The 25,470-nt window shown below is 47.6% G+C and overlaps 2 protein-coding genes across 3 annotated transcripts in view; both read right to left on the bottom strand.

The window, feature by feature from the left end:
* The window catches only part of LOC115468254 (E3 ubiquitin-protein ligase TRIM39-like), an 872,633-nt gene that overhangs the window by 65,762 nt on the left and 781,401 nt on the right, over window positions 1–25,470 (bottom strand). The gene's annotated exons all lie outside the window — the stretch shown is intronic.
* Window positions 1–25,470, bottom strand: part of LOC115468250 (E3 ubiquitin-protein ligase TRIM39-like) — a 340,997-nt gene that overhangs the window by 47,853 nt on the left and 267,674 nt on the right. Inside the window, exons 1-4 of one of the 2 annotated variants that reach the window (XM_030199799.1) lie at window positions 14,688–15,110; window positions 12,871–12,966; window positions 10,787–11,017; window positions 9,798–9,820 (exon numbers count right to left, since the gene is read on the bottom strand). In XM_030199799.1, coding sequence (XP_030055659.1) covers window positions 9,798–9,820; window positions 10,787–11,017; window positions 12,871–12,966; window positions 14,688–15,101 — 764 coding nt within the window. In that variant the 5' untranslated portion in view covers window positions 15,102–15,110. Of the gene's footprint in view, window positions 1–9,797; window positions 9,821–10,786; window positions 11,018–12,870; window positions 12,967–14,687; window positions 15,111–25,470 lie in introns of those variants that run through there. The other variant, XM_030199798.1, reaches the window with a different exon arrangement.

Here is a 25,470-nt window from a genome sequence, read left to right as displayed (position 1 = left end):
GGCTCTGCCATTATGCTGGGGACGAAGCGCCCGCCTAGAACCTTCCACGTGCATGATGCCATGCACACCTTAATTTCGGCTCAATGGGATGTCCCAGAAGCGAGCCTTAAAGTGGCTAGGGCTATGTCTCGCCTCTATCCTTTGGCTGTGAGTGAACGTGAGGCCTATCTGTGGCCTACCGTGGATTCTTTAATCACTGCGGTGACTAAGAAAACGGCGTTGCCGGTGGAAGGTGGCACGGCCCTAAAGGACGCCCAAGACAGGAGACTGGAGGCGGCCTTAAGGTCGTCCTTTGAGGCGGCTGCTTTAAGTTTGCAGGCCTCAGTTTGCGGCTCCTATGTGGCCAGGGCGTGCCTGACTATGGTGCAGCGGGCTTTCCCCTCGGATCATTCCTTGAGGGATGATTGGCCAGCCCTGGAATCGGGCTTAGCCTATTTGGCAGACTTGCTGTATGATGTCTTGAGAGCCTCAGCTAAAGGCATGGCTCAGACTGTCTCTGCGCGGCGGTGGCTTTGGCTGAAACATTGGTCTGCTGACCACGCCTCAAAATCCCGCCTGGCTAGATTGCCTTTTAAAGGCAAGCTGCTCTTTGGGGTCGAGCTGGACAAAATCGTGACTGATCTCGGCACGTCTAAGGGCAAGAAGTTACCGGAGGTCAGGGCTCGGGCTAGTGCTCGTCCCGGTACCTCCAGAGGACGGTTTCAGGAAGCCCGGCGGTACCGCCCGGGCAGGTCGGGTGCTTCTGCCCCCTCTTCCTTTAAGAGGAATTTCTCCCCCAAGCAGCATTCCTTTCGCAGAGACCGCCGTCCCGGAGGTGCTGCCTCCGGTCCTCCCCCAGGGTCTCGTACCCAATGACGGGGTATTGGTCCACGCCCCAGTGCAGATTGGAGGACGGCTGTCCTCGTTTCTGGGCGAGTGGACCACAATAACTTCAGACGCTTGGGTGCTGGAAGTCGTCAGAGACGGCTACAAGCTAGAGTTCTGCCGACCCTTAAGAGACGGGTTTGTACTCTCTCCCTGCAAGTCTCCGGTCAAAGCTGTGGCAGTGCAGCAGACTTTGGACAATCTGATCCGCCTGGGTGCGGTCGTTCCGGTGCCAGAAAGTCAGCTTGGCAAGGGGCGTTACTCCATTTACTTTGTGGTACCAAAGAAAGGAGGTTCTGTCCGGCCTATCCTCGACCTCAAAGGGGTCAATCGGGCCTTGAAAGTGCGGCACTTTCGCATGGAGACTCTCCGCTCTGTTATAGCGGCAGTGAAGGCAGGGGAGTACCTGGCATCCTTGGACATCAAGGAAGCGTACCTGCATATTCCCATCTGGCCTCCTCATCAACGCTTTCTGCGTTTTGCAGTCTTGGGCCGACACTTCCAGTTCAGAGCCCTCCCGTTCGGGTTGGCTACTGCTCCGCGGACCTTTTCCAAGGTAATGGTGGTCATAGCAGCCTTCCTGCGAAAGGAAGGAGTACAAGTCCATCCTTATCTGGACGACTGGTTGATCCGAGCCCCCTCTTATGCAGAGTGCGGCAAAGCTGTGGACCGGGTAGTTGCTCTTTTGCGCTCCCTGGGATGGATCATCAACTGGGAGAAGAGCCAGCTGCGCCCGACTCAGTCCCTGGAGTATCTGGGAGTTCGATTCGACACCCAAGTGGGCAGAGTGTTCCTGCCAGACAATCGGATTGTCAAGCTTCAGGCTCAGGTGGACCAGTTCCTAGTAGCCTCTCCTCTTCGGGCTTGGGACTATGTGCAGCTGTTGGGCTCTATGACGGCCACGATGGAAGTAGTGCCCTGGGCCAGGGCTCATATGAGACCACTACAACACTCTCTGCTGCAGCGCTGGACTCCGATGTCGGAGGATTATGCGGTGCGTCTTCCCTTGGATCCAGCAGTGCGCAAGGCGCTGAGCTGGTGGATGCAGACAGACAAGTTGTCTGCGGGAATGCCTCTGGTGTCCCCAGAGTGGATTGTCGTCACGACGGACGCCTCGTTATCGGGCTGGGGAGCCCACTGCTTGGGAAGGACAGCGCAGGGGCTCTGGTCTCCTGCAGAGGCAAAGTGGTCTATCAACCTCCTGGAACTCAGAGCCATTCGGTTGGCGCTTTTGGAGTTCATCCCGGTACTGGTGTTGAAGCCTGTACGGGTCCTGTCGGACAATGCCACGGCTGTGGCCTATGTCAACCGCCAGGGAGGTACCAAGAGCGCCCCTCTAGCCAAGGAAGCTATGAGTCTATGCCAGTGGGCGGAAGCGAACCTGGAACAGCTGTCAGCGGCCCACATTGCCGGAGTCATGAATGTCAAGGCGGACTTTCTCAGTCGCCATACCTTGGAGCCCGGAGAGTGGCAGCTATCTGCTCAGGCGTTCTTGGACATCACGAAGCGCTGGGGCCAGCCGAGCCTAGATCTGATGGCGTCATCGGCCAATTGCCAAGTGCCGCGCTTCTTCAGCAGAGGACGGGACCCTCGATCCCTGGGAGTAGATGCTCTTCTCCAACAGTGGCCGACACAAGAGCTTCTCTATGTGTTCCCGCCCTGGCCCATGTTGGGCAGGGTACTAGACCGGGTGGCAAAGCATCCCGGCAGGATAATCCTGGTGGGTCCGGATTGGCCCAGGCGTCCCTGGTATGCGGACTTGATCAGGCTCTCAGTCGACGATCCTCTGCGGCTGCCAGTGGAGCAGGGCCTGTTACATCAGGGTCCCGTGGTGATGGAGGATCCCTCCCCCTTTGGTCTTACGGCCTGGCTATTGAGCGGCAGCGTCTGAGGAAGAAGGGCTTCTCAGACAAGGTCATCGCCACTATGCTGAGAGCGAGGAAACGCTCTACTTCTACTGCTTACGCCAGGGTTTGGCGTATCTTTGCAGCGTGGTGTGAAGCAGGCTCTCTTTCTCCTTTCACTGCTCCAATTTCTTCAGTGTTGGTGTTCCTGCAAGAAGGTCTGGACAAAGGCCTGTCGCTCAGTTCCCTTAAGGTCCAGGTAGCGGCTCTGGCTTGCTTCAGGGGCCGCCTGAAGGGTGCTTCCCTGGCTTCGCAGCCAGATGTGGTGCGCTTTCTCAAGGGGGTTAATCACCTGCGCCCTCCTCTGCACTCAGTGGTGCCTGCGTGGAATCTCAACCTGGTGCTAAGAGCATTGCAGAAGCCGCCGTTTGAACCCTTGTCAAGGGCATCTCTGAAAGACCTGACGTTAAAAGCAGTCTTTTTGGTGGCTATCACTTCAGCCAGAAGAGTTTCCGAGCTCCAGGCGCTCTCATGTCGAGAGCCTTTTCTACAGTTCACTGAGGCAGGAGTGACTATTCGCACAGTGCCTTCCTTCCTGCCCAAGATTGTTTCTCGCTTCCATGTGAATCAGCAGCTATGTCTCCCTTCCTTTCGTAGGGAGGACTACCCAGAGGAGTACTCTGCTCTTAAATATCTGGATGTGAGACGAGTCATCATCAGATACTTGGAAGTGACCAATGATTTCCGGAAATCGGATCATCTGTTTGTCCTGTATACAGGTCCTCGTAGGGGTCTGCAGGCTGCTAAGCCTACAGTGGCAAGATGGGTCAAGGAAGCCATGGCAGCGGCTTATGTGGCCGCGGGGAAGGTGCCGCCTATCCAGCTGAAGGCTCACTCTACAAGAGCTCAGGCGGCCTCGATGGCAGAGGCCGGTTCCGTCTCCTTGGAAGAGATATGCAAGGCGGCAACTTGGGCTTCGGCCCATACATTCTCCAAGCATTACCGCTTGACTGTGGCTGCTCGGGCGGAGGCCCGGTTTGGAGCTTCAGTGTTGCGGTCAGGGATTTCTATGTCCCGCCCTGGGTGAGTACTGCTTCGGTACATCCCACCAGTCTATGGATTGATCAGCTTGATGATATGGAAGGTAAAATTATGTATAATCATACCTGATAATTTTCTTTCCATTAATCATAGCTGATCAATCCATAGCCCCTCCCAGATATCTGTATTGTTTTTATTCTGGTTGCATTTCAGGTTCAAGTTTAGTCTTCAGTTACTTCAGAAAGACTTCGTGTTCAAGTTTTTTCGCTTGGATTCTTCAAGAGTTAAGACGAGTTTGTGTTACAGTGAGCTGCTGCATTCCTCTCCCCTCCGTTTTACGGGGCTGGATTGAGACTTAAAATTCTGCCGGCACTCCCTCCCGCTTCGTGCGGCTGTAGGGCAGTTTTGTACCCCTCCCGCTTCGGCGGTGTTAGGGTCAGTCAGCTCCTCCCGCGGTTGCGGTTGCAGGATAAGCCAGATCCCCCCGCATCGGCGGGTGTGGTGTCCCTCCCCCGCTCCGCGGGGATGAGCTGGACGGATTCCCCTCCCCCACTTGTGTGGGGATGAGCTGGGTTAATTCCCCTCCCCCGTTTCGGCGGTGGTGAGCTGGGCAGAGTGTCCCTTCGTGGGTGTAATTCTCTAAGTGCTGAGTCCTGCGGATGGAGCTTTGATATCGACATACTGAGGAGTTTCCGGCAGCACATGACCACATATAGGGAGGCAAAAGTTTGCTCTCTATCTCCACCTGCTGGTAGATGGACACAACCCACCAGTCTATGGATTGATCAGCTATGATTAATGGAAAGAAAATTATCAGGTATGATTATACATAATTTTACCATCCAGGGCTACAATTTAGATGTTTTGTTTTTATCACAACTAAGTCACAACAAGGTGCCTTAAATGACCAAATGACTACTGAAGGGATTAAGGCATGACCCCCCCCCCCCCTTACTCCCCTAGTGGTCACTGACCCCCTCCCACCACCCAAAATAAACAGTACATAGCCGCAAGCAGATCCCTGGAGTAGCCTAGTGGTCAGAGACAGGCCCATATCTCACTCTATCTGTTACACTTGTGGTGGAAAGTGACAGCCCTCCAAAACTTACCAAAAGCCTACTGTACCTACATATAGGTGACACATATAGGTGTACAGTAGTTTTCTGGTGGGTTTCCTAGCCGCAGAAGCACACTGAGCAGAAGGTTTCAGTGTATTATCGACAACGACACCCAGATCCCTTTCTTGGTCTAACGTGGAACCTTGCATGACGTAGCTATAATTCGGGTTCTTTTTTCCCCACATGCATCACCTTGCACTTGCTCACATTAAACGTCATCTGCCAATTAGCCGCCCAGTCTCCAAGACTCGAAAGCTCCTTCTGTAATTTTTCACAATCCTGTCGCGAGTTAACAACATTTAATAACTACTATCAGGCTTATTTTAAAAAGTGATCGCCAGCCATCTTCTGACATAAATCAGGAGATGGTCAGCGATCTCGGAAAAGCGGTGAAATCGGTTTAATCGAAAGCTGCTTTTTTGACAGCATCGCCGCTTTCCCATCGCCTCGCCGGTGAAACTTCAAAGGGGCGTGTTGGCGGCGAAGTGAAGGCGGGGCATGGGCGTGGCTACCAGATGGCCAGATTTTGCGGATAATGGAAAAAAAACCGGCGTAAAGCAGTATTTTGCCGGGTTTACTTGATCCTTTTATTTTCACAACCAAGCCTCAAAAAGGTGCCCCAACTCACCAGATGACCACTGGAGGGAATGGGGGATGACCTCCCTATACTCACCCAGTGGTCACCAACCCCCTCCCATACTAAAAAAATTAAACTAAAAACCTTTTTTGCCAGTCTCTATGCCAGCCTCAAATGCCGTACCCACCTCCATGACAGCAGACTGTGTTCTATCTTCTGACAGCCTTTCCCTGGTTCTGATGTGGCTCTCGGGTGAGTTTGACACCTTTTCTGTTATGCGCACTGCAGAATCAGCCCTCCAAAACTTACCAAGAACTCGCCCACATATGTCCTAATGGCTTGATTTTGTGCATTTTTCACTTAGATGTTTTAGATTTATAGAATCTAGATCTAAATGTCATCTGCCACTTGGATTTGGTCTCCCAGTTGTCTAAGGTCCTCTTGCAATTTTTCACAATCCTCTTGTGTTTTAAGAACTTTGAATAACTTAAGTCCTCAGCAAATTTAATCACCTCACTTATTATTCCCATTTCTAAATCATTTATGACCAAGTTAAAAAGTAGAGGTCCCAGCACAGACCCTGAGGAACCTCATTATCATTATTTACCCTTCTCCATTGAGAATATTGACCATTTAATCCTACTCTGTTTTCTATCTTTAACCAGTGTAGATTAGGAATTGGTTACATAAGTACATAAGTACATAAGTAGTGCCATACTGGGAAAGACCAAAGGTCCATCTAGCCCAGCATCCTGTCACCGACAGTGGCCAATCCAGGTCAAGGGCACCTGGCACGCTCCCCAAACGTAAAAACATTCCAGACAAGTTATACCTAAAAATGAGGAATTTTTCCAGTCCATTTAATAGCGGTCTATGGACTTTACCTTTAGGAATCTATCTAACCCCTTTTTAAACTCCGTCAAGCTAACCGCCCGTACCACGTTCTCCGGCAATGAATTCCAGAGTCTAATTACACGTTGGGTGAAGAAAAATTTTCTCCGATTCGTTTTAAATTTACCACACTGTAGCTTCAACTCATGCCCTCTAGTCCTAGTATTTTTGGATAGCGTGAACAGTCGCTTCACATCCACCCGATCCATTCCACTCATTATTTTATACACTTCTATCATATCTCCCCTCAGCCGTCTCTTCTCCAAGCTGAAAAGCCCTAGCCTTCTCAGCCTCTCTTCATAGTTATTGGACAGAAAACAGAGGGTAGGAATAAATGGTCATTTCTCTCAGTGGAGGAGGGTGAACAGTGGAGTGCCGCAGGGATCTGTACTGGGACCGGTACTATTTAACATATTTATAAATGATATACAAATTGGAATGACAAGTCAGGTGATCAAATTAGTAAAGGATACAAAACTATTCAAAGTTGTTAAAACACATGTGGACTGTGAAATATTTTAGGAAGATCTGAGGAAATTGGAAGACTGGGCGTCCAGATGGCAGATGAAATCTAATGTGGACGAATGCTAAGTGATGCACATTGGAAAGAATAGTTCGAATCATAGTTAGTTGATGCTAGGGTCCATCTTGGGGGTCAGCGCTCAAGAAAAAGATCTGGGTGTCATTGTAGATAAGTAACCTGTTCCGGGGCAGAGGGAGCAGGGAACCAGCGGAGACGACAGGCATGAGGCTGCTCTCTGCACCCCTCCAGCAGCGTGCACCCAGGGCAGACCGCCCCGCCCTCGGTACGCCACTGGCTCTCAGGTACACATCTCACCATTGGTCCCTTACTACTACTACTTGACATTTCTAAAGCGCTACCAGGGTTACGCAGTGCTGTATAATTTAACATAGAAGGACAGTCCCTGCTCAAGGAGCTTACAATCTAAAAGACAATCTAAAAGACAGGTGTACAATCTAAAAACAAGTATAGAGTATAGAGTCCGTCTGATAGGGAATACTATAATTCACAAAAGGTTGGGTGCCGAAAGCAGCATTGAAGAGGTGAGTTTTAAGCAGAGATTTGAAAATGGGTAGGGAGGGGGCTTGGCGTAGGGGTTGAGGAAGATTGTTCCAGGCAAAGGGTGAGGCAAGGCATTGGTCCCTTACCTTGTCTGCTGAGCCCCCCCAAAACCCCCACCTGTACAGCACTACCACAGCTTTTACGGGTGAAGGGGCCACCTTTTTGTGGGTTTCTGGTGAGTTTTGGAGGGCTTACAGTTTCGTCCAGAAGTGTAACAGGTAGGGGGAGGTAGGAGCCTGGGTCCACCTGTCGGCAGTGCACTGCACCCACCACTCCAGGGACCTGCATGCTATCAGGAAGGTCAAGTGGAGATGTGAGCCCTTGTGCCCGATGGAGAAAGATTCCCCACCGAGCTGTCGGCCAACCCCGAGCTCCCCCTGTGTCTCCTTCCATTCCCCAGAGGTTGAGCCACTAGACTATTCCAGGGACCTGCATGCTGTCAGGAAGGTCAAGTGGAGATGTGAGCCCTTGTGCCCGATGGAGAAAGATTCCCCACCGAGCTGTCACGCCAACCCCGAGCTCCCCCTGTGTCTCCTTCAATTCCCCAGAGGTTGAGCCACTAGACTATTCCAGGGACCTGCATGCTGTTCTAATGGACAGGAATATAACATCTGAGGCTGGCATAGAGACCGGCAAGTAATATTTTTTATCACATTTTGGGGGGTGGGAGGGAGTTAGTGACCACTGGGGGAATTAGGGGAGGACATCTCTGATTCCCTCCAGTGGTCATCTGGGTATTTAGGGCACTTTTTTGTGCTTTATTCGTTATGAAAACAGGTCTAGCTCAAAGCTTCTTAGACCTGGGTGTTTTTATTTTGTTCCATTATGGCTGAAAAACGTCTTATGTCTTAAGAACGCACAAGTCCCAGCCTGAACAAGCCCCTGACACATCCATTGAGATGTGGACACACTTCTGACAGATTTCATAGAAAAACGTCTAAAAATAGGTTTTGAAAATACTGATTTGGGTGTTTTTGTGAGAAAAAGATCCAAATGCTGCTTTATGCCACTTTTTAGATGTTTTTCTGTTTTGAAAATGAGCCAATAGCGGAATTAGAAAAGGTTCAAAGAAGAACAACCAAAATGATAAAGGGGATGGAACTCCTCTCGTCTGAGGAAAGGCTAAAGAGGTTGGGGCTCTTCAGCTTGGAAAAGAGACGGATAAGGGGAGATATGATTGAGGTCTATAAAATCCTGAGTGCTTTAGAATGAGTAGAAGTAAATCAATTTTTACTCGTTCCAAAAGTACAAAGACTAAGGGACAGTCGAGGAAGTTACATGGAAATACTTTTAAAACAAATAGGAGGAAATATTATTTTACTCAACAAATAGTTGTGCTCTGGAACTCTTTGCTAGAGGATGTGGTAACAGTGGTTAGCGTATCTAGGTTTGGACAAATTCGTGGAGGCAAAGCCCATAGTCTGCTATTGTGGCAGACATGGGAAGCAACTGCTTGCCCTGGGATTTGTAGCATGGAGTGTTGCCACGATTTGGGTTTCTGCCAGGTACTTGTGACCTGGATGGGCCACTGGGCTAGATGGACCATTGGTCTGACCCAGTATGGTTACTCTTATGTTCTTATAATCCACAATACGACACTGTATCCCATCCTATGACTTTTGAGTTTCCTCAGGAGAAATTCATGGGGAACTTTATCAAATGTCTTCTGAAAATCCAGATAAACAGTATCAACTGGCTCACCATTATCCACATGTTTACTCACCCTCCAAAGAAATATTAACACATTTTTATAGAATTACTTTGTTATGGACAGCGTCAGAGCAGAGACCATCGCCAGCAACTCCTTCTGCACTAGGGTTGAGGGGCAGCACAACTGGCAGAGTAGAGGCGGAAAGGAGATTCACAGGGTGGAGTTTGGTGGGGAATGAAGAGAGGATTCGTGGAGGGCCAAATAGGTGAGGACAGGGAGGTTGGTGGGAGAATCAGAGGGAAGGGAAGATAGATCTGTAATTCTCCTCCCCATCCTCCATCTCTTCCCCTCATTTCTCAGTGCTTCCTCTCCTCACTTAATCCCACCTTCCTTTCTCCCATTCTCAATTCCATGTCTACTACTAATCATTTCTATAGCACTACTTGACATACGCAGCACTGTACACATTATATACAGGTACTTTCTCTGTCCCTAGGGGGCTCACAATCGGAGTTTTTTTTTTTTGTATCTGGGGTAATGGAAGGTTAAGTGATTTGCCCAAGGTCACAAGCAGCTGCAGTGGGACTTGAACCCAGGTTGCCAGGATCAAAGCCCACTACACTAACCATTAGGCTACTCCTCTCCCTTTCACCAATCAAATAATTCCCTTCTTTCTCACTCAAAATCCATCCAGCCACATAGAGAAGGACAGAAAACTAACTTGTACCTGCTCAGGGCATCCTTCACATCCTAAAAGGAAATGAAAGAGAGAATATTTCTAGTTAGATTTCACAGTTTATGAGAACACATTATACATTAGGATACTCTACTCACAGTTCTGCTCAATCACATAACAGCTACAAAATTTTGATGCCATTTCTATGATCAGCATCTAAAAATCTATAAGAAACACCCAAACTCATTATGGAAACAAGTGTATCAGCCTGTTTCAAACCTACCATTTATCTCCTAAGTTGTAATTGATACTTGGGCAACTTTTCAAGTATTTAGATAAAACACACGTCCTTCATGCCAATCAATCAGACTTTTGGATGGGGCACAGTACTGAAACCTACTTAGTGGCTCTGATCCGTGATCTGCATGTAGAGGCTCTCAAGAGCCTGGTTTGGGCAGAGGTGTAGTTGTGATATCTGGGTGAAAAGGTATCAAAAAAGTGGGGTAAATGACTTATTTCTACCAGAGGGATATCAACTGTATAATCCTTCAAAATTTCAGCCTCAGGAATGGACTAACTACGTCTTTAAAAAATGAGAAATGTTTACCCACAGTTTTTAGGCTGTAGAACATGAAAAACATCAACGTTGTGAAACAGTTTCATAATCCCTCTCTACTGACCCTACAGTACACAAAACTTTCAAAAATGAAAGTTGCCCAATTTACCCTTCCAAACTTTTATAGCCTTTGTCTCTATTATTTGTAACCCATGTTTGGTACCTTTTCACTCAATGACTCAAATATAGATCATTAAAAACATATGACTTGTGTAGAGCACATACAGCAATTTACACCTTCTTCAGAGCAGGAGGATTTGGCCATTTAAGACCCATGAAATTATTTTAAAAGCTCTGATTTGGTAAGTGCAGCTGCTGGCTGAAAAATCAGCCCTTATGTAAGATATTTTGATCTGCTACTTGAATTCCCTGATTCCTCCTGGAAGATCTGTAACCTCCTTAGAAATAGATTTGCTAATCTCACCTTCAGTAACTCGGTGGCCAGCTGCTGACTTTTCTCTTCTATCTCGGAGATCAGCTGCTTGAGGGTGAAGCTTTGCTGTTCTAGCTGGGTCACATTTTCCCTGATTCTCTGGAGAATCTTCTTCTCTTCCTCCTGCAGTCTCGAGAGAAGGATCTGCTTCTCCTTATTCAGAAACTGTTGTAACTCCTCAAACTCAGACTCCACTTTCTGTCGTTTGATCTGTGTCTCACTCTGGATTAAACAAGGAGAGAGAATTCTCAGTACCACTAGAGTGATTTTGTTGCAGTGGCTCCATTACCCTCCTCTCAGTGGTGGCTCTGGTACAGCACTTCCTCCTCTCACCACCCACTCTTCATACTCAGAAGCTTTTCCCCCTTTCACAATCTCCTCCATCCCCTGCCCACCAACTCCCTCTGCCTCTCTCCTCATGTGCACTGTACCCATCCAGGTACCACTGTTGCCCCCATATTGTTTCTAAATGAGCAGAAGAGGGTTCTCCGTCCTCTCCTGCTCTTACCCCTTACCACAAGCAGCCTCCATTTCACACTTCCCCATCATCTACCCCCTGCATCTCCCCATTCTCTCCCTTCCTCTGTGTTCATTAGCATCTCATTCTTCTCATTCTCCTTCTAGTATTTAGCCCCAGCTTCCTTCTCGTTCCTACCCCACAATCTTGCCACATGTTTGTTCACCCCTTCAAAGAAATGTAGTAGATTGGAAAGGCAAGATTTCCCTTCACTAAATCCATGTTGACTTTGTCTCATTAATGCTCTGTAATTTTGTTCTTAATAATAGTCTCCACCATTTTGCCCGACACCAACGTCAGACTCACCGGTTTATAATTTCCATGATCTCCTCTGGAACCTTTTTTTAAATTCGGCATTACATTGGCCACCCTCCAATCTTCCGGTACCACGCTCGATTTTACGGATAAACTACATATTACTAACAATAGGAATAGAGGAGTGGCCTAGTGGTTAGGGTGGTGGACTCTGAGGAACTGAGTTTGATTCCCACTTCAGGCACAGGCAGCTCCTTGTGACTCTGGGCAAGTCACTTAACCCTCCATTGCCCCAGGTACCAATAAGTACCTGTATATGTAGCCGCATTGAGCCTGCCATGAGTAGACTCACAGAAGCATTGGTGATCTGCAAGGGCCGACTTCTACATGGAATGTTGCTAGCAACATTCCATGTAGAATCTCAAATAGTAGCAACAGTGGATGAGTGGCCTAGTGGTTAGGGTGGTGGACTTTGGTCCTGGGGAACTGAGTTGGATTCCCACTTCAGGCACAGGCAGCTCCTTGTGACTCTGGGCAAGTCACTTAACCCTCCATTGCCCCATGTAAGCCGCATAGAGCCTGCCATGAGTGGGAAAGCGCAGGGTACAAATGTAACAAAAATAAAAGAGATACTATTGGAGATTCCATGTAGAAGGCTGCGCAGGCGTCTGTTTCTGTGAGTCTGATGTCCTGCACGTAGTTTGTTTATTACCTTTTTTTTGTGTCTCCGCCACCCTCACCGTGAAAAAGTACTTCCTGATGTTACTCCTAAGTCGAACACCCTGTAACCTCAGTTCATTTACTCTAGTTCTGATGAACTGAATAAGTTTACCTTTGAGGAAAAGAGGGAATTAGGAGATATAATACAGACATTTAAATACTTGAAAGGTATTAATATGCAAACAAATCTTTTCCAGAGATGGTAGACCTAGACGACATGAATTGAGGTTACAAGGTGATTGACTTAGGAGTAACGTTAAGAACTACTTTTTCACAAAGAGGGTGGTGGAGACAAACACTGCTGGACTGCCTCAAGCCTGAGCCCAGTTCTCCTTTCCCATTTTGCAACCCACATCACACTACCTTTCTGCAAGAAATACAATGTCACAATTTTCCTTTGTTCCACATACGGATTCAGAATCTGCCTGTTCTCAGCCAATAAGGAACCAATAGTTTCCATACTATAAGTAACGAAGCAGACTGAAGTCTATTATTCTCTTATTCAGGTGATTTATGGGATTGAAGTACTGAAAGGAACAAAAACCCTACAGAAACTGGCTCAGAAGGAGACACAGACACCCACCTTCAGCTCTTCAGCTTTCTTCTCTTCAGTAGATGTAAACTTCAGAAGATCTTCCAGATCCTTTCTCAAAGGCTCCAGGTGCATTTTAAGTTTTTCCTGTGAACATTAAACATCATTGATTAGCATGTGATTATTTTTATAACCACAATTTCAGACTTGACTGTAAATGTGAGATGTCCCTTCCAATTTAGATCGTTTCTTTGAAATAACAGAATTCTGATGGGCCAATATTCAAAGTGATATAACCAGGCAGGATAGGCTCCTGCCTGGTTAAATCGTGCTGAACTGGCCATGAGCCAATATTAAACAGCACTTAACCCAACAGTGCCACTGAATATTGGCAAAAGTTCTGTCCAGACAGTGGAGGGAGGGGTGATTTGGGGGCAGTCAGGGTGGAACTGAGAGATATGTGGGTACCAGTGATATTCAGTTCCAGTGCCCCCCCCCCCCATATCTAACCAGGTAAACTGAACCATGAACAAGGTGTCCTAACCAGGGATTTAGACTATCTCAAGGGTGGATAGGTGAGAGCATAATTACGCAGGACTAGGTGGGAAACGAGATTAAGAAAAGAGTTCTTTGTATTCAGAAAGGCCAAACTGAAGAAATGTGTTTTTAGAAGACTTGTAAAAGTTAGGTAATCAGCTGTAAACTTGATTGATTTAGGAAGAGAATTTTGGTGCTTTGATAGGAGAAATTAGCAGAGTGAATTGTTTTATATATCACATTCCTACAGATAGGGAAATGTAAGACAAGATGAAACAGCATTACGAGGGGGTAATTCAATAAGATTATTCATTATTATCATCTGTTTAGGTTCTTGGGTACAGCATGGAGTATTGGCAATACCTGTATTCCTTCTGGGAGCCACAACTCACAGGCTGAATATTGACCCCTGAATGTATATGGAAGATGCCTGAATACACAGCAGCCAGGGTTCAAGTTTTGATGATTGATCTTACTACTCATATGCTTCAAAACACTAATTCAACTCCGTTTAGTTTTATGGGAATGAAAAGGTAAATTTTCAGTAATATCATTAAATACACACACCTTCCTCTCTCAGCTTCCTCTATAGAGTTCATGGGATGAGATTTGTGACCCCAGGACACACACTGTGATACTAAAGATACTGACACACACCTTGGATTCCTACACAGCCTCCACTATGGAGGAAAGGGAAATGGGACTTGATCTGCCACCTTTCTGTGGTTTTTGCAACTGCATTCAAAGCAGTTTACATAGTATATTCCAGTGGCATACCAAGGGGGGGGGGGGCGGGGGGGGTGGTCCGCCCCGGGTGCACGCTGCTGGGGGGTGCCGCGGCGCGCGCCTGCTGCGAGAGTTCGCTAACTTCTCTCGTTCGCTGCAGCTCACTCTGCCCCGGAACAGGTTACTTCCTGTTCCGGGGCAGAGGGAGCTGCAGCGAACGAGAAAAGTTAGTAAACTCGCAGCAGGTGCGCGCTGCGGCACCCCCCCCCCCCAGTGGCATGCACCCGGGGGGGGGGGCTCTTTTGCACGGGGGGGTCCGCACTGCCTCGGGGAGGAGGCGCTGCACCCGGGGGTCGGGACGCCGCCCCGGGTGTCCGCCCCCCTAGGAATGCCACTAGTATATTCTGGTACTTATTTGTACTTGGGGCAATAGAGGGTTAAGTGACTTGCCCAGAGTCACAAGGGGCTACAGTGGGAATTGAGCCCAGTTCCCCAGGATCAAAGTCAGCTGCACTAACCACTAGGCTACTCCTCCACTAGGGGGATCAGAGTGTGATATCTGTGACTCCAGGACACACTGTTATAATAAAGAAACTGACACATACCTTGTATTCCTGCACAGCCTCCTCTATAGGGATCACGGTGTGAGATCTGTGATCCCTGGATCTGTCACACACCACACAGATTGCTCTCTGATCCTCTTCACAAAACAACTTCAGTTTCTCTTCATGTTCCTCACACAAATTCTCCTCTTTTGGTCTCACTGAAGTCTGACTGAGATTTTTCACCATTTCTGTCATATTTGCCAGCTGCCTGTTAGGTCTGAGGTTTCTCTGCGGAGACATTGCCCTGCACTGGGGACAGGGGAAGTCTGTGTCCCTCCCCTCCCAGCTCTGAGTGATACAGGAGCAGCAGAAGTTGTGTCCACAGTCTATGGTCACTGGATCTGTGAAATAATCCAGACAGATAGAACAAGAAGCTTCATCTTGCAGACTCTCAGCAAGGTTTGCTGCAGCCATGCTTCTTACAGGAAATGAGACTAAGAATTCAAATTTCTGTTTCAAGGGAGTGTCTGTGTGGAACAGGATCTTTGTCAGGGACTTTGTGTAATTTGAAGACACCAGGGCTGTCTGCCCTCCTTCCTGTCTCCTAGTTCCTCCCTTTTTTTCCCAGCTACAGAGACCCAGGGGTCTGGGAGCTGCAGGGAGAACAGCAGTGACCTCTTCCCATGACGTTTCCTGTGTGTAACCTGGAGCCTGGGGGCAGCTTTTGCAAAAGTGGGGCAGAGGAAGGGCAATTACCCTGAGACCCATTTAATCCCTACCCCTTTCAGGGCTAGATGCACTAAACATTACCAACCCTCTAACAACCCTTTAACGTAGGAAATACCTAACCGTTGCATGCATTAAAGGCCTTTTTCCGACGAAGCAAGCAGCTAACGAAAACGGAATACAAAAGAGTAAATAGCCTTGTAATGTGAACGATTTGGAATGCACTAACAATACCGATGGTTAGACCAAATCATTTACCGCGCCATGTTAAACGTATGGTCAGAGCAGTCGTAGAGGCCAGAGCTGTCATTAGACACGTCATAACACTTGGTTGAACAGCGTACGTCTTCCACATGTGTATATATATGCGTGGCATGCGCATGTCCACAACTGGCGGAGAGGTAATGGCTGTAAGGGGTAGGAAACCAAACTTCTCCGACATGGATGTCCTGTGGCTAGCACAGCTCATCCCTGTGAATGCCAAGCGCCTTTTTCCCCGGCCGGGGAAAAAACGGGACATCCTGAAAATGGACCAGGGCTGGAAGGAAGAAGCAGACCCGGCCTACCAAACCCACCGCACAGATCCAGACGAGGAACTAGCTGAATTCGCCAGGCCTACTAAAGGTGGGAATTCTCCGCCTGCCTCTGTCATCGCTCCGAACGGCGGCGACGAAAGAACACAGTGCTGAGCTTCCACCGCCGAACGCCACAGCAACTGATTGCCCACCTCGTGACCAGCCTCCGCCACCGACGACCGGCACCCGCCCTCCAGAGCTTACCGGAGAACCCCTCGTGGACGGCTTTTCTCCCCCCGAGCTCATCCCCGTCACAACTGGCCAGGCACGGTTGCCGGTCAACCATCGAGGCACACTTCGCGATCGCCATCCACCACTGCCGACTGGCACCCACCCGCCTGAGCATACCGGAGACCACCTCATGGCCGACGTCGGGGACTAACACAGAATACAGCTAAGAACCTGCTCACTCCCACGGTGAACTCCAAAATAACCAAAATAACAGTTTGCTCCGCTTTGCTCTGCTTAATCTGCATATACTGCTTTTAGCTCGATTAAAAGTTTACACCCTGCATTCAGGGGCGTAGCTACGGGTGGGCCTGGGTGGGCCCAGGCCCGCCCAATTTCGGCCCAGGCCCACCAACCGAAGCGCATAATATTTTTCCTTTTTGCAGCAGCAGTACGGCACAACGAACGGCAGAAGCCAGCCCGATTTCGCTCAGGCCCGCTGCCCGCCCGCCCGTCCACCACCACTCAAGCGCACAAACACAGCAGCGACACTAGCGTACCACGTCGCGCGGGCATCCGGGCATCCGCTCGGGTCTCCAGGGCAGGCTCCAAACATCAGCCCACCGGCGCCTACCTTCCAGAATGCACTGCAGGGCCGTGCAGGCAGCGCGTCCTAGTTTCCCATGATTCCAATTTCCAGCCATCCTACGCGGCGGTAGCAGCGGGCTGCGCTAATGACTGGACATGCGCACGTGCACGCACGCAGGTGCCAGGGGAGCCTCAGCCTGGCCCTGCCTGGATGTGGGATTTGGCTTGGGGGAACTGTCTGGAAGTTCGAGAGATCACTCCAGAGTCAAGTTTCAGCAGTATCTCTATAACTTTACTGCCAAGGTAAGCAGCTTCCTGCTGCCAACAGCCCAGCCCAGCAGCAGCCAGCAGGTAATAAAATTATAAATGCTTTTTTCTTTTCATCATAATCATCATGTAATTTTTTTTTTTAATTAAGTCTAGCAGAGGCCTGGGCACTATTAAAATTTATTGTTGTGGAATTTCTGGGTGGAGTAAGCACTTCACTGCCTAGGGCCCTGATGGCGAACCTATGACACGCGTGTCAGTACTGACACGCTTAGCCATTTTCGGTGACACGCGGCCGCATACAGAGAAGCAGCGGCGTTCCCCGGGGCAGATCACCGATGCGCCCCCCCCCCAGGTGCAGCGCAACCTCCCCCCCCCCGGCAAAATCACCCCCCCCCCCCCGGTGCATGTTTACCCGCTGGGGGGGTGCCGTGTGCGCTCCTATTGGCTCCGAGTCCTCCGCTTGTTCCCTCCCTGCTGCTCCCTCTGCCCCGGCTCCTGCACGGCCGTTAGGGGATCTTTGACCTCACTTCCGGCCGGCGGAGCAGAGAGCAGCGGAATGCCGTGGGGGACGCATCTCTGGGGGCCCTGTGATCGCCATTACCACATAACCACAGCAACCATCATCCAATCTACTGTTCTGGGGTGTCGTGGATTTCTAATTGACCATCATTACTGAGATAGGTGAGGGGGAGGCTGGGAGAGGCGAGGGCATGTGCTATGGGTGCCGTTTCCCGCCATTAGAAATAGCGGCAGCCATCTTAATTTACATAAGGTGGTCAGTTAGGCTAGTTAACCCCTAATTGCCTGCAGGGCTAACAGGCTATCTATAATTCTATCTTCTGTCACTGCCCCCCTGATGGAGAACCCAAAAAATAAAAAAACAAGGTTAAGTAAAGGAAGTGGTAGTAGCAGTAGCCAAGCCTTTCAAGAGACATGGACCGAGATGTATGGCATTATAGAAAAAAATGGCACATCATTTTGCGTTCTATGTACTGAAACGGTAGTAAGCAGAACGTGGAATATAAATAGACATTTTGAAACTAATCATTCCCAGCTCCTGAAAAAAAGTGAGGATGAAAGGAAGGAATACATTTCCAGGCAGCTACACTTTTATAAGAGCCAATCTAATTCCATCCTTACATTTGTAAAAGGTTCTACAAATTTAACATCTGCAAGTTTGAGCATTGCTCACTCCATAGCTCAGCATGGAAAAGCACTCAGTGAGGGAGGATTTATTAAAGAAACTCTCCTAAGATGTGCACCAGTTCTATTTCACGATATGCAGAATAAAGATGCAATTATTAAGAGAATATCTGAGTTACCAGGAAATTTGGAGTGCCTGGATCCGATTACCAGACACTTTTAGCACCCTGAAAAATATAGCAATGGCTTTACTCACAATTTTTCCCTCTACGTACTTTTGTGAAACCTTATTCTCAGCGTTAAATAATATCAAAACCAACAAAAGAAACAGATTGAAAGATGAAGTTAGTAGCGCTTGCTTGGGCTTGAAGTGTACAAAATACCAACCTTCAATTGAAGATTTAGCCAATGAAATTCAGCAACAAAAAAGTCACTAATAGGCAGATTAGTTAAAGAATTCCCCCTCCCCCTCACTTATCTTAGTTCACGGCACCCCACACAAGTTAAATAATATCAAGACCAACAAAAGAAACCGACTGACAGATGAACAAAGAAGTCACTAAGCAGGTAAGTTAAATAATTAGTTTTGGTTTATTAAATACAGTTATATATTACAATTATACATTTTTGTTATTTAAACTATAAATATCGCGAAATTATGGTTTTTTTCTCGAAGTGACACACCACCCGAGTTATGCTCGGTTTTTTGGTGAATTTTGACATATCAAGCTCAAAAGGTTGCCCATCACTGGCCTAGGGCAAAAAATGTATATATTTAATGATTAAAATATACCTTTTTTTGCCCTGCAGTGAAGAGCCCACCCCAAAGCCCACCACCATGACCTGCCAGCATTTTGATTATTCTTTTGTAATCAAAATGATGGCTGTGGTCTGGTAGTGGGCTTCTGGATGGGGGGGGGGGGTAGACGTGTCGGTGCCTGGGGCACTGAGGACCCCATCCCCACCCCAAAATTCCCCAACAATAAATTTTAAAAAAAGTTGTCTCTCTCTCATTTTAGTGGGTTTTTGGGTGGGGATGGTCTCTGCAGTGCCTAGTTTAAAAAAAAGTGTAGGCACCGGCGGTTTTCTCTGGGTGGACCGGTGCGTGCAGAATAAAAGGTTTTTTAAAATTTAATTCCATAGGGGGTGGGTAGGGCTGATGCTAGGTTACAGGGAGGAGTGGGATGAAGGATAGAGCTGATGTTTAGCTATGGGATGGATGGTGGGGAAGGGAAGGATTGATACTGGGCTACAGGGATGGATGGGGAGGGGGGGGGGGTAAGGTAGAGAAGGGAAGGGCTGATGCTGAGCTATGGGGATGGATAGAGATTATCGAAGGGAAAAGCTGATGCCAGGCTGCTGGGATGGATGGGGTAGGATAGGGAAGGTCTTTATGTTTTTGTGTGTGTTGAATTGTGATCTGTTTAGAACTGCAGAGATAATGTGGCAGAGAAGTTCTCTGAGTCTGACGTCCTGCACGTACAATTACGTGCAGGACGTCAGCAAACAAATTGAAGAGCAGGAAGGAGTGAGAAGACGTCGGCTGGCGGGGAGTGGGATCCCCCGCCAGCAAAAGTAAAGGTAGGCGGCGGCGTGGGCGGGTTCGCCGGGAGGGGGGTCCTGGGGTGAATCTGCGGGGGCCTCGGCCCCCTCAGGCCCCACGTAGCTACGCCACTGTTCCATAAGCATCATCTTGAAAACGATTATTCAGTTCACTTAGCTGGCAGTCAATAATCTCATTCCACAGATGTCTCAAATCTTCATTGCTGTGCACAGAAGAAGATTTACCCAAAGTGGAAAAAAACCAATGAATCACCAAACTTTATAGGTAGCTTTGTCTTTCGAGAGGAAGAAACATCCCACTTTTCAATATCATATTTCTTCATGAGATCCTCTGTTAATTTAAGAACTTTATCAAAGTCATTTGATGTGTTGTCCCTAAACTGAACAAAAGTTTCTTTTAGACACTCTATAAGATTAATGCAATCTGTAACAGACAACGTGGCACTCTGTAGTAGTTCAGAACACTTATTTTATCATCCTCACTTTAATATTCCCTTATCTCTTATTTGTCCTGTTTGTCTGTCCTAATTAGATTGTAAGCTCTGTCGAGCAGGGACTGTCTCTTCATGTTCAAGTGTACAGCGCTGCGTACATCTAGAAATGATAAGTAGAAGTAGTAGTAGAAAGATCTTCAGGATTGAAAGCTGGTATGGCTCTGAAGGATCTTCAAGATTGAAAGCTGGAACCCCTCCTTAAGCAAATTTTTGATTTTTGGGGTCTTAGTATTCAAGTGGCAGTTTGCTCATAGTGAGAGTCTCTCTCCTTTTTGTTCCGCAGGGTGCAGATTCTTTAGAGTAGTGGTTTTACCCAGACCTCAGGGACCCCCAGTTGGTTTTTCAGGATGTCCGTGGTGAGTTTACATGAGAGAGATTTGCATGCAGTGCTTTGTTAGTATACAAATCCCTTTCATGTATGTTCATTGTGGATATCCTGAAAACCTGACTGGCCAGGTGGTCCCTGAGGACTGGGTTGAAAACCACTGCTTTAGAGGATCCAGAAGAGGATTCCTCAGATTCTTTTAGTATTGAAAGAAGTTTGGGCTGCACAGTAGATGCTCTTTATGATTTCAACAGAACTTCTGCTCGAGAGATGGCTTTAGCGATATCTTCGCATAGGCTTCTCTAGATATGGAACTGGTCTGTAGATAAGACCTCCAAATCTCATCTGATTATTCTTTTTGGTGAAGATCTTGTAAAGCTGGGAAAAGCAATTCTAAACCGCAAAGATCAGCGGAAGATAAACTTAAAACTTCTTTGAGGCAAACTTCCTCCAGGCCAAGATTTAGAGAGGCCAGGAAAATCAGGATCCTATAATTTTCTGAGAAGTTCTGAGAGAAGAGGACATTTCTCTAGTAAGTGAACATTATTTTGTCTTGTGCTTTGGGAACTTAAAGATTGGGGATTAAAGGAGGAATTGTAGGTCAGTGATAGGCAGAATAAAGATATAAAAAAGCAAACTTTATCAACTAATCTCCATACTCTTTTCCCCCTAGTTTTAAAACTGTACCACAGCATTAACAGATAGCCTCTAACAGGCACTGCAGGACCTAGTTTAGTCTTAGGGGGAAAAAAGAGAGAGAGGAAATCAAGCATTACTAACTAGTTTCCATAGTGTACAACCCTTTTCCCATAGTTTGAAACTGAAATTTTCTCTAGAAGTAGACACTTTTCCCATAGTTTTAAACTGAAACTTTTTCTTGAGGTAGAAACTTAACAGCCAAAGAACTTAGGATAGTAGGAAGGCTCAAATCTTGCTCCAAAAGACAGTTATTTTATGTTCTTTGATTGTTGGAGAGGTAGCACTGCTACTGACCTCAATTAGGTGTTAATTAAGGTGCGAGGAAGTAGAATATTTGCAGAGGTTACTAAGAGCAATCTGATTACTGAGTTAGCTTGAAAGGGTCTGTTTGAAGCAGTCCCCCTAGATTCAAAACTATATAAAGAGGAAAGGTCCCACTTAACTTTCTTTCTTAACACCACCCATTGATCTAGCCGGTCAGCGCATGCCAACTGCCGATTACAGCCATAAACGGAGTGCATAGGAGGAAATAAATAAATAAATCATCCAGGTATTATGGGCGCGTGCCAAATCTGAAAATACCATCAGGGGGTGTGGTAGCCTGAGGTAGTTTCATTTGGGCAAGTGCCTTTGTAAAAGGGACCCACAATATGCATACTTTGGAAGAAAGGGGGGAGAGGGGAGATATGAGAGAGAGATTTAAATACCTATGAGGAATAAATGCACAGGAGGCGAGTCTATTTCAATTGAAAGGAAGCTGTGGAACGAGGAAGCAGAGGATGAAGGTGAAAGGGGAAGTAACCAGAGGAAATACTTCTTCACGGAAGGGGCAGTGAATTTGTGAAACGGCCTCCCAGTGGAAATGGTGGAGAGGAAATCAGTATCTGAATTCAAGAAAGCTTGGGACAGGTACATAAGGTCTCTAGGAGAGAGGAAGGGATAGTAGACATCTGCCTTCATTTTTCTATATTTCTCTGAAATATCTAGTGTCCCTGAATGTAACTCATCTAAAATAACTACTGATAAAGCTGTGAACTAAAGCCAAATAAACTTCCTCTGTATCTTAGAATTCCTCATACCAAAACTTTACAACTAGTCAAAAGACTCACATTTTCCAAGGCGTGATTGGAACTTTAGACCCCTTATCCCAACAGCAGGCTGGAAAGGGCCAAAAGCATTAGAGGAAGCACAAGACCTACAGTTTTATAAGATCTGTTATTTTACTGTATATTATTGTTATGTATTCTCTTAAAATTGTATCCTATTTGTTCTTAGTGATTGTTTTTATTTAAAATGATAATTTCTTGTTATTTATATTAACATAAACCACGGAGATGGACAAATAAACAGTGTAAGATCAAATAAAAATAAAACTGAACTCCCCTTTTACTAATCAGGTGCGAAAGAGTAGGGGTGGACCAAGAAATCTCTCCAGCCGATGCTGAATTGAAGAAACTTTATTCAGCACCAATGTGTACAAGACCCGACACAGGGCCGTGTTTCAACAGATATACCGTCTGCTTCATGTGGGGGTTTTCTTACCCTGACCTGTTGGTTGTTGCTCTGATGGACCCTTTTACTAAGGCACATTAAGCACTAATGTGGGCTTATTGTCTGGGGAAACACCAGAAAAAGCATTAAAGCATTTTGTGGTGACTTCCCCGTTTGCCCACTTTTAGTTTTTCAGTGCTGGGGGCTTGCCTTGTGCTAATCGTTACTGCTGGGTTACTGAGTGGAGTGAAACGGGTAGACTAAAAGAGCTTAAAATTTATCTGCCCGATATTCAGCTGGTGGTGGTAAACTGTATCTGAGTCGCTCTAAGCTATGAGTTGTCCTGACCCCGGCACTGACTATTCGGATGTTAATTGGGTGCCGACCGATATTCAGACCGGCACATGGTTAACTTCACCACATTAAGGGTCCCAGGCATATTGTAGTGTTTTGTCGGACTCCTGTTCCCTGGCAAAATAGGGGAACCTCTCTAATAATTGCCCTGGATCACCTGGAAAATCCCCCTGACACAAAAAGTCCCTTAAATTCCCCCTTCTCTGCTCCTGAGCCCTTTTCTTCTGTTGCGAACTCCTCCTTGTTTTCCCCGGACCTCCAAGGATATCCCCATAAAAAGGAAAAACCCGTGACAAAGGCATTTCCTGGTTTTCTGCCTGTTTCTCCTGAGCTCGAGTGGTCACTAACACCTGCCTTCCCCCCAAGTACTGTGCGAAAGGGGCCCAGTCTCGCCCCAGAATGAGATCCTGTGGGAGCCGCAGAAGCACCGCTACCCAAACCCGATGGATCCCAGCCTGACCCTTGATCTCCACCTGCCTGACAGGGTATCGGGAAGTGGCTCCATGTATGCATCATCTCCTGAACCAAGTCCAAAAGGGGCTGTTGCTGAGCTTGAGAGGCTGCCAACGACTCCTGCATAAGCTTTTGAGCCATTTCTTGCTGCTTTTGGAATTGGTGGGCCATAAATGACAGCAGCTCTTTAGGATCCATGCCCTCTCTCTGTCCAGCAGCCCCTAAAGAAGAAAAAAGAAAGAAAACAACCTCCAAGTGCGGCTTTTCAACAGCTTAGGCTCCCCCAGAGAAACCCCATCCTTCCGGTTACACACACACACAATCCTTCCCCTGTTCCGTACATGCTTACCAGAACACAGAAAGGTATATGCTCCTTTTACTGGTGGGTTGTCTGATCGATCCCACCACTGCCACCATATGTAACCTGGGTCCTTCTTCCACGTGGGGCCAGGGCTAGCCCTGTTTAGCTTAGCTGTCTCTCTTTCAGTTATGTGATCCAATCCACTTCTCCTCTGTCTGGTACTTGCCCCGGTCTGGCCGCCCTCCGGCTGACCTGAGCCTTTTGGTCTGTTCACGACAGTGTCACACACACTCTCAGCATTCTCATAGTTCTTGAAAACACAGGGTTTTATTTTCTCAGAACCCTTTGAATACAGCCTTAGTCTTTACTTCGTTTCATTACCAACAATGACAGAGTCAGTTCAGGTTTTCACATTCACCTTCTCAACACAGTTCAGTCATAATTCAGAACACCAAGGTAAAATTATGTATAATCATACCTGATAATTTTCTTTCCATTAATCATAGCTGATCAATCCATAGACTGGTGGGTTGTGTCCATCTACCAGCAGGTGGAGATAGAGAGCAAACTTTTGCCTCCCTATATGTGGTCATGTGCTGCCGGAAACTCCTCAGTATGTCGATATCAAAGCTCCATCCGCAGGACTCAGCACTTAGAGAATTACACCCACGAAGGGACACTCTGCCCAGCTCACCACCGCCGAAACGGGGGAGGGGAATTAACCCAGCTCATCCCCACACAAGTGGGGGAGGGGAATCCGTCCAGCTCATCCCCGCGGAGCGGGGGAGGGACACCACACCCGCCGATGCGGGGGGATCTGGCTTATCCTGCAACCGCAACCGCGGGAGGAGCTGACTGACCCTAACACCGCCGAAGCGGGAGGGGTACAAAGCTGCCCTACAGCCGCACGAAGCGGGAGGGAGTGCCGGCAGAATTTATGTCTCAATCCAGCCCCGTAAAACGGGGGGGAGAGGAATGCAGCAGCTCACTGTAACACAAACTCGTCTCAACTCTTGAAGAATCCAAGTGAAAAAAACTTGAACACGAAGTCTTTCTGAAGTAACTGAAGACTAAACTTGCACCTGAAATGCAATCAGAATAAAAACAGTACAGATATCTGGGAGGGGCTATGGATTGATCAGCTATGATTAATGGAAAGAAAATTATCAGGTATGATTATACATAATTTTACCTTCCATATCATCAAGCTGATCAATCCATAGACTGGTGGGATGTACCGAAGCAGTACTCACCCAGGGCGGGACATTGAAATCCCTGACCTCAACACTGAAGCTCCAAACCGGGCCTCCGACCGTGCAGCCACCGTCAAACGGTAATGCTTGGAGAATGTATGAGCCGAAGCCCAAGTTGCCGCCTTGCATATCTCTTCCAAGGAGACGGATCCGACCTCTGCCATCGAGGCCGCCTGAGCTCTCGTGGAGTGAGCCTTCAGCTGGATAGGCGGCACCTTCCCTGCGGCCACATAAGCCGCTGCAATGGCTTCCTTGACCCATCTTGCCACTGTAGGCTTAGCAGCCTGCAGACCCTTACGAGGACCTGCAAACAGGACAAACAGATGATCCGATTTCCGGAAATCATTGGTCACTTCCAAGTATCTGATGATGACTCGCCTCACATCCAGATATTTAAGAGCAGAGTACTCCTCTGGGTAGTCCTCCCTACGAAAGGAAGG

This window comes from Microcaecilia unicolor, chromosome 4 (assembly GCF_901765095.1).
Source record: "Microcaecilia unicolor chromosome 4, aMicUni1.1, whole genome shotgun sequence".
Classification (NCBI taxonomy): Eukaryota; Metazoa; Chordata; class Amphibia; order Gymnophiona; family Siphonopidae; genus Microcaecilia; species Microcaecilia unicolor.
Note: the sequence above shows the minus strand (reverse complement) of the source record. Positions and strands in the feature narration are given on the sequence as shown.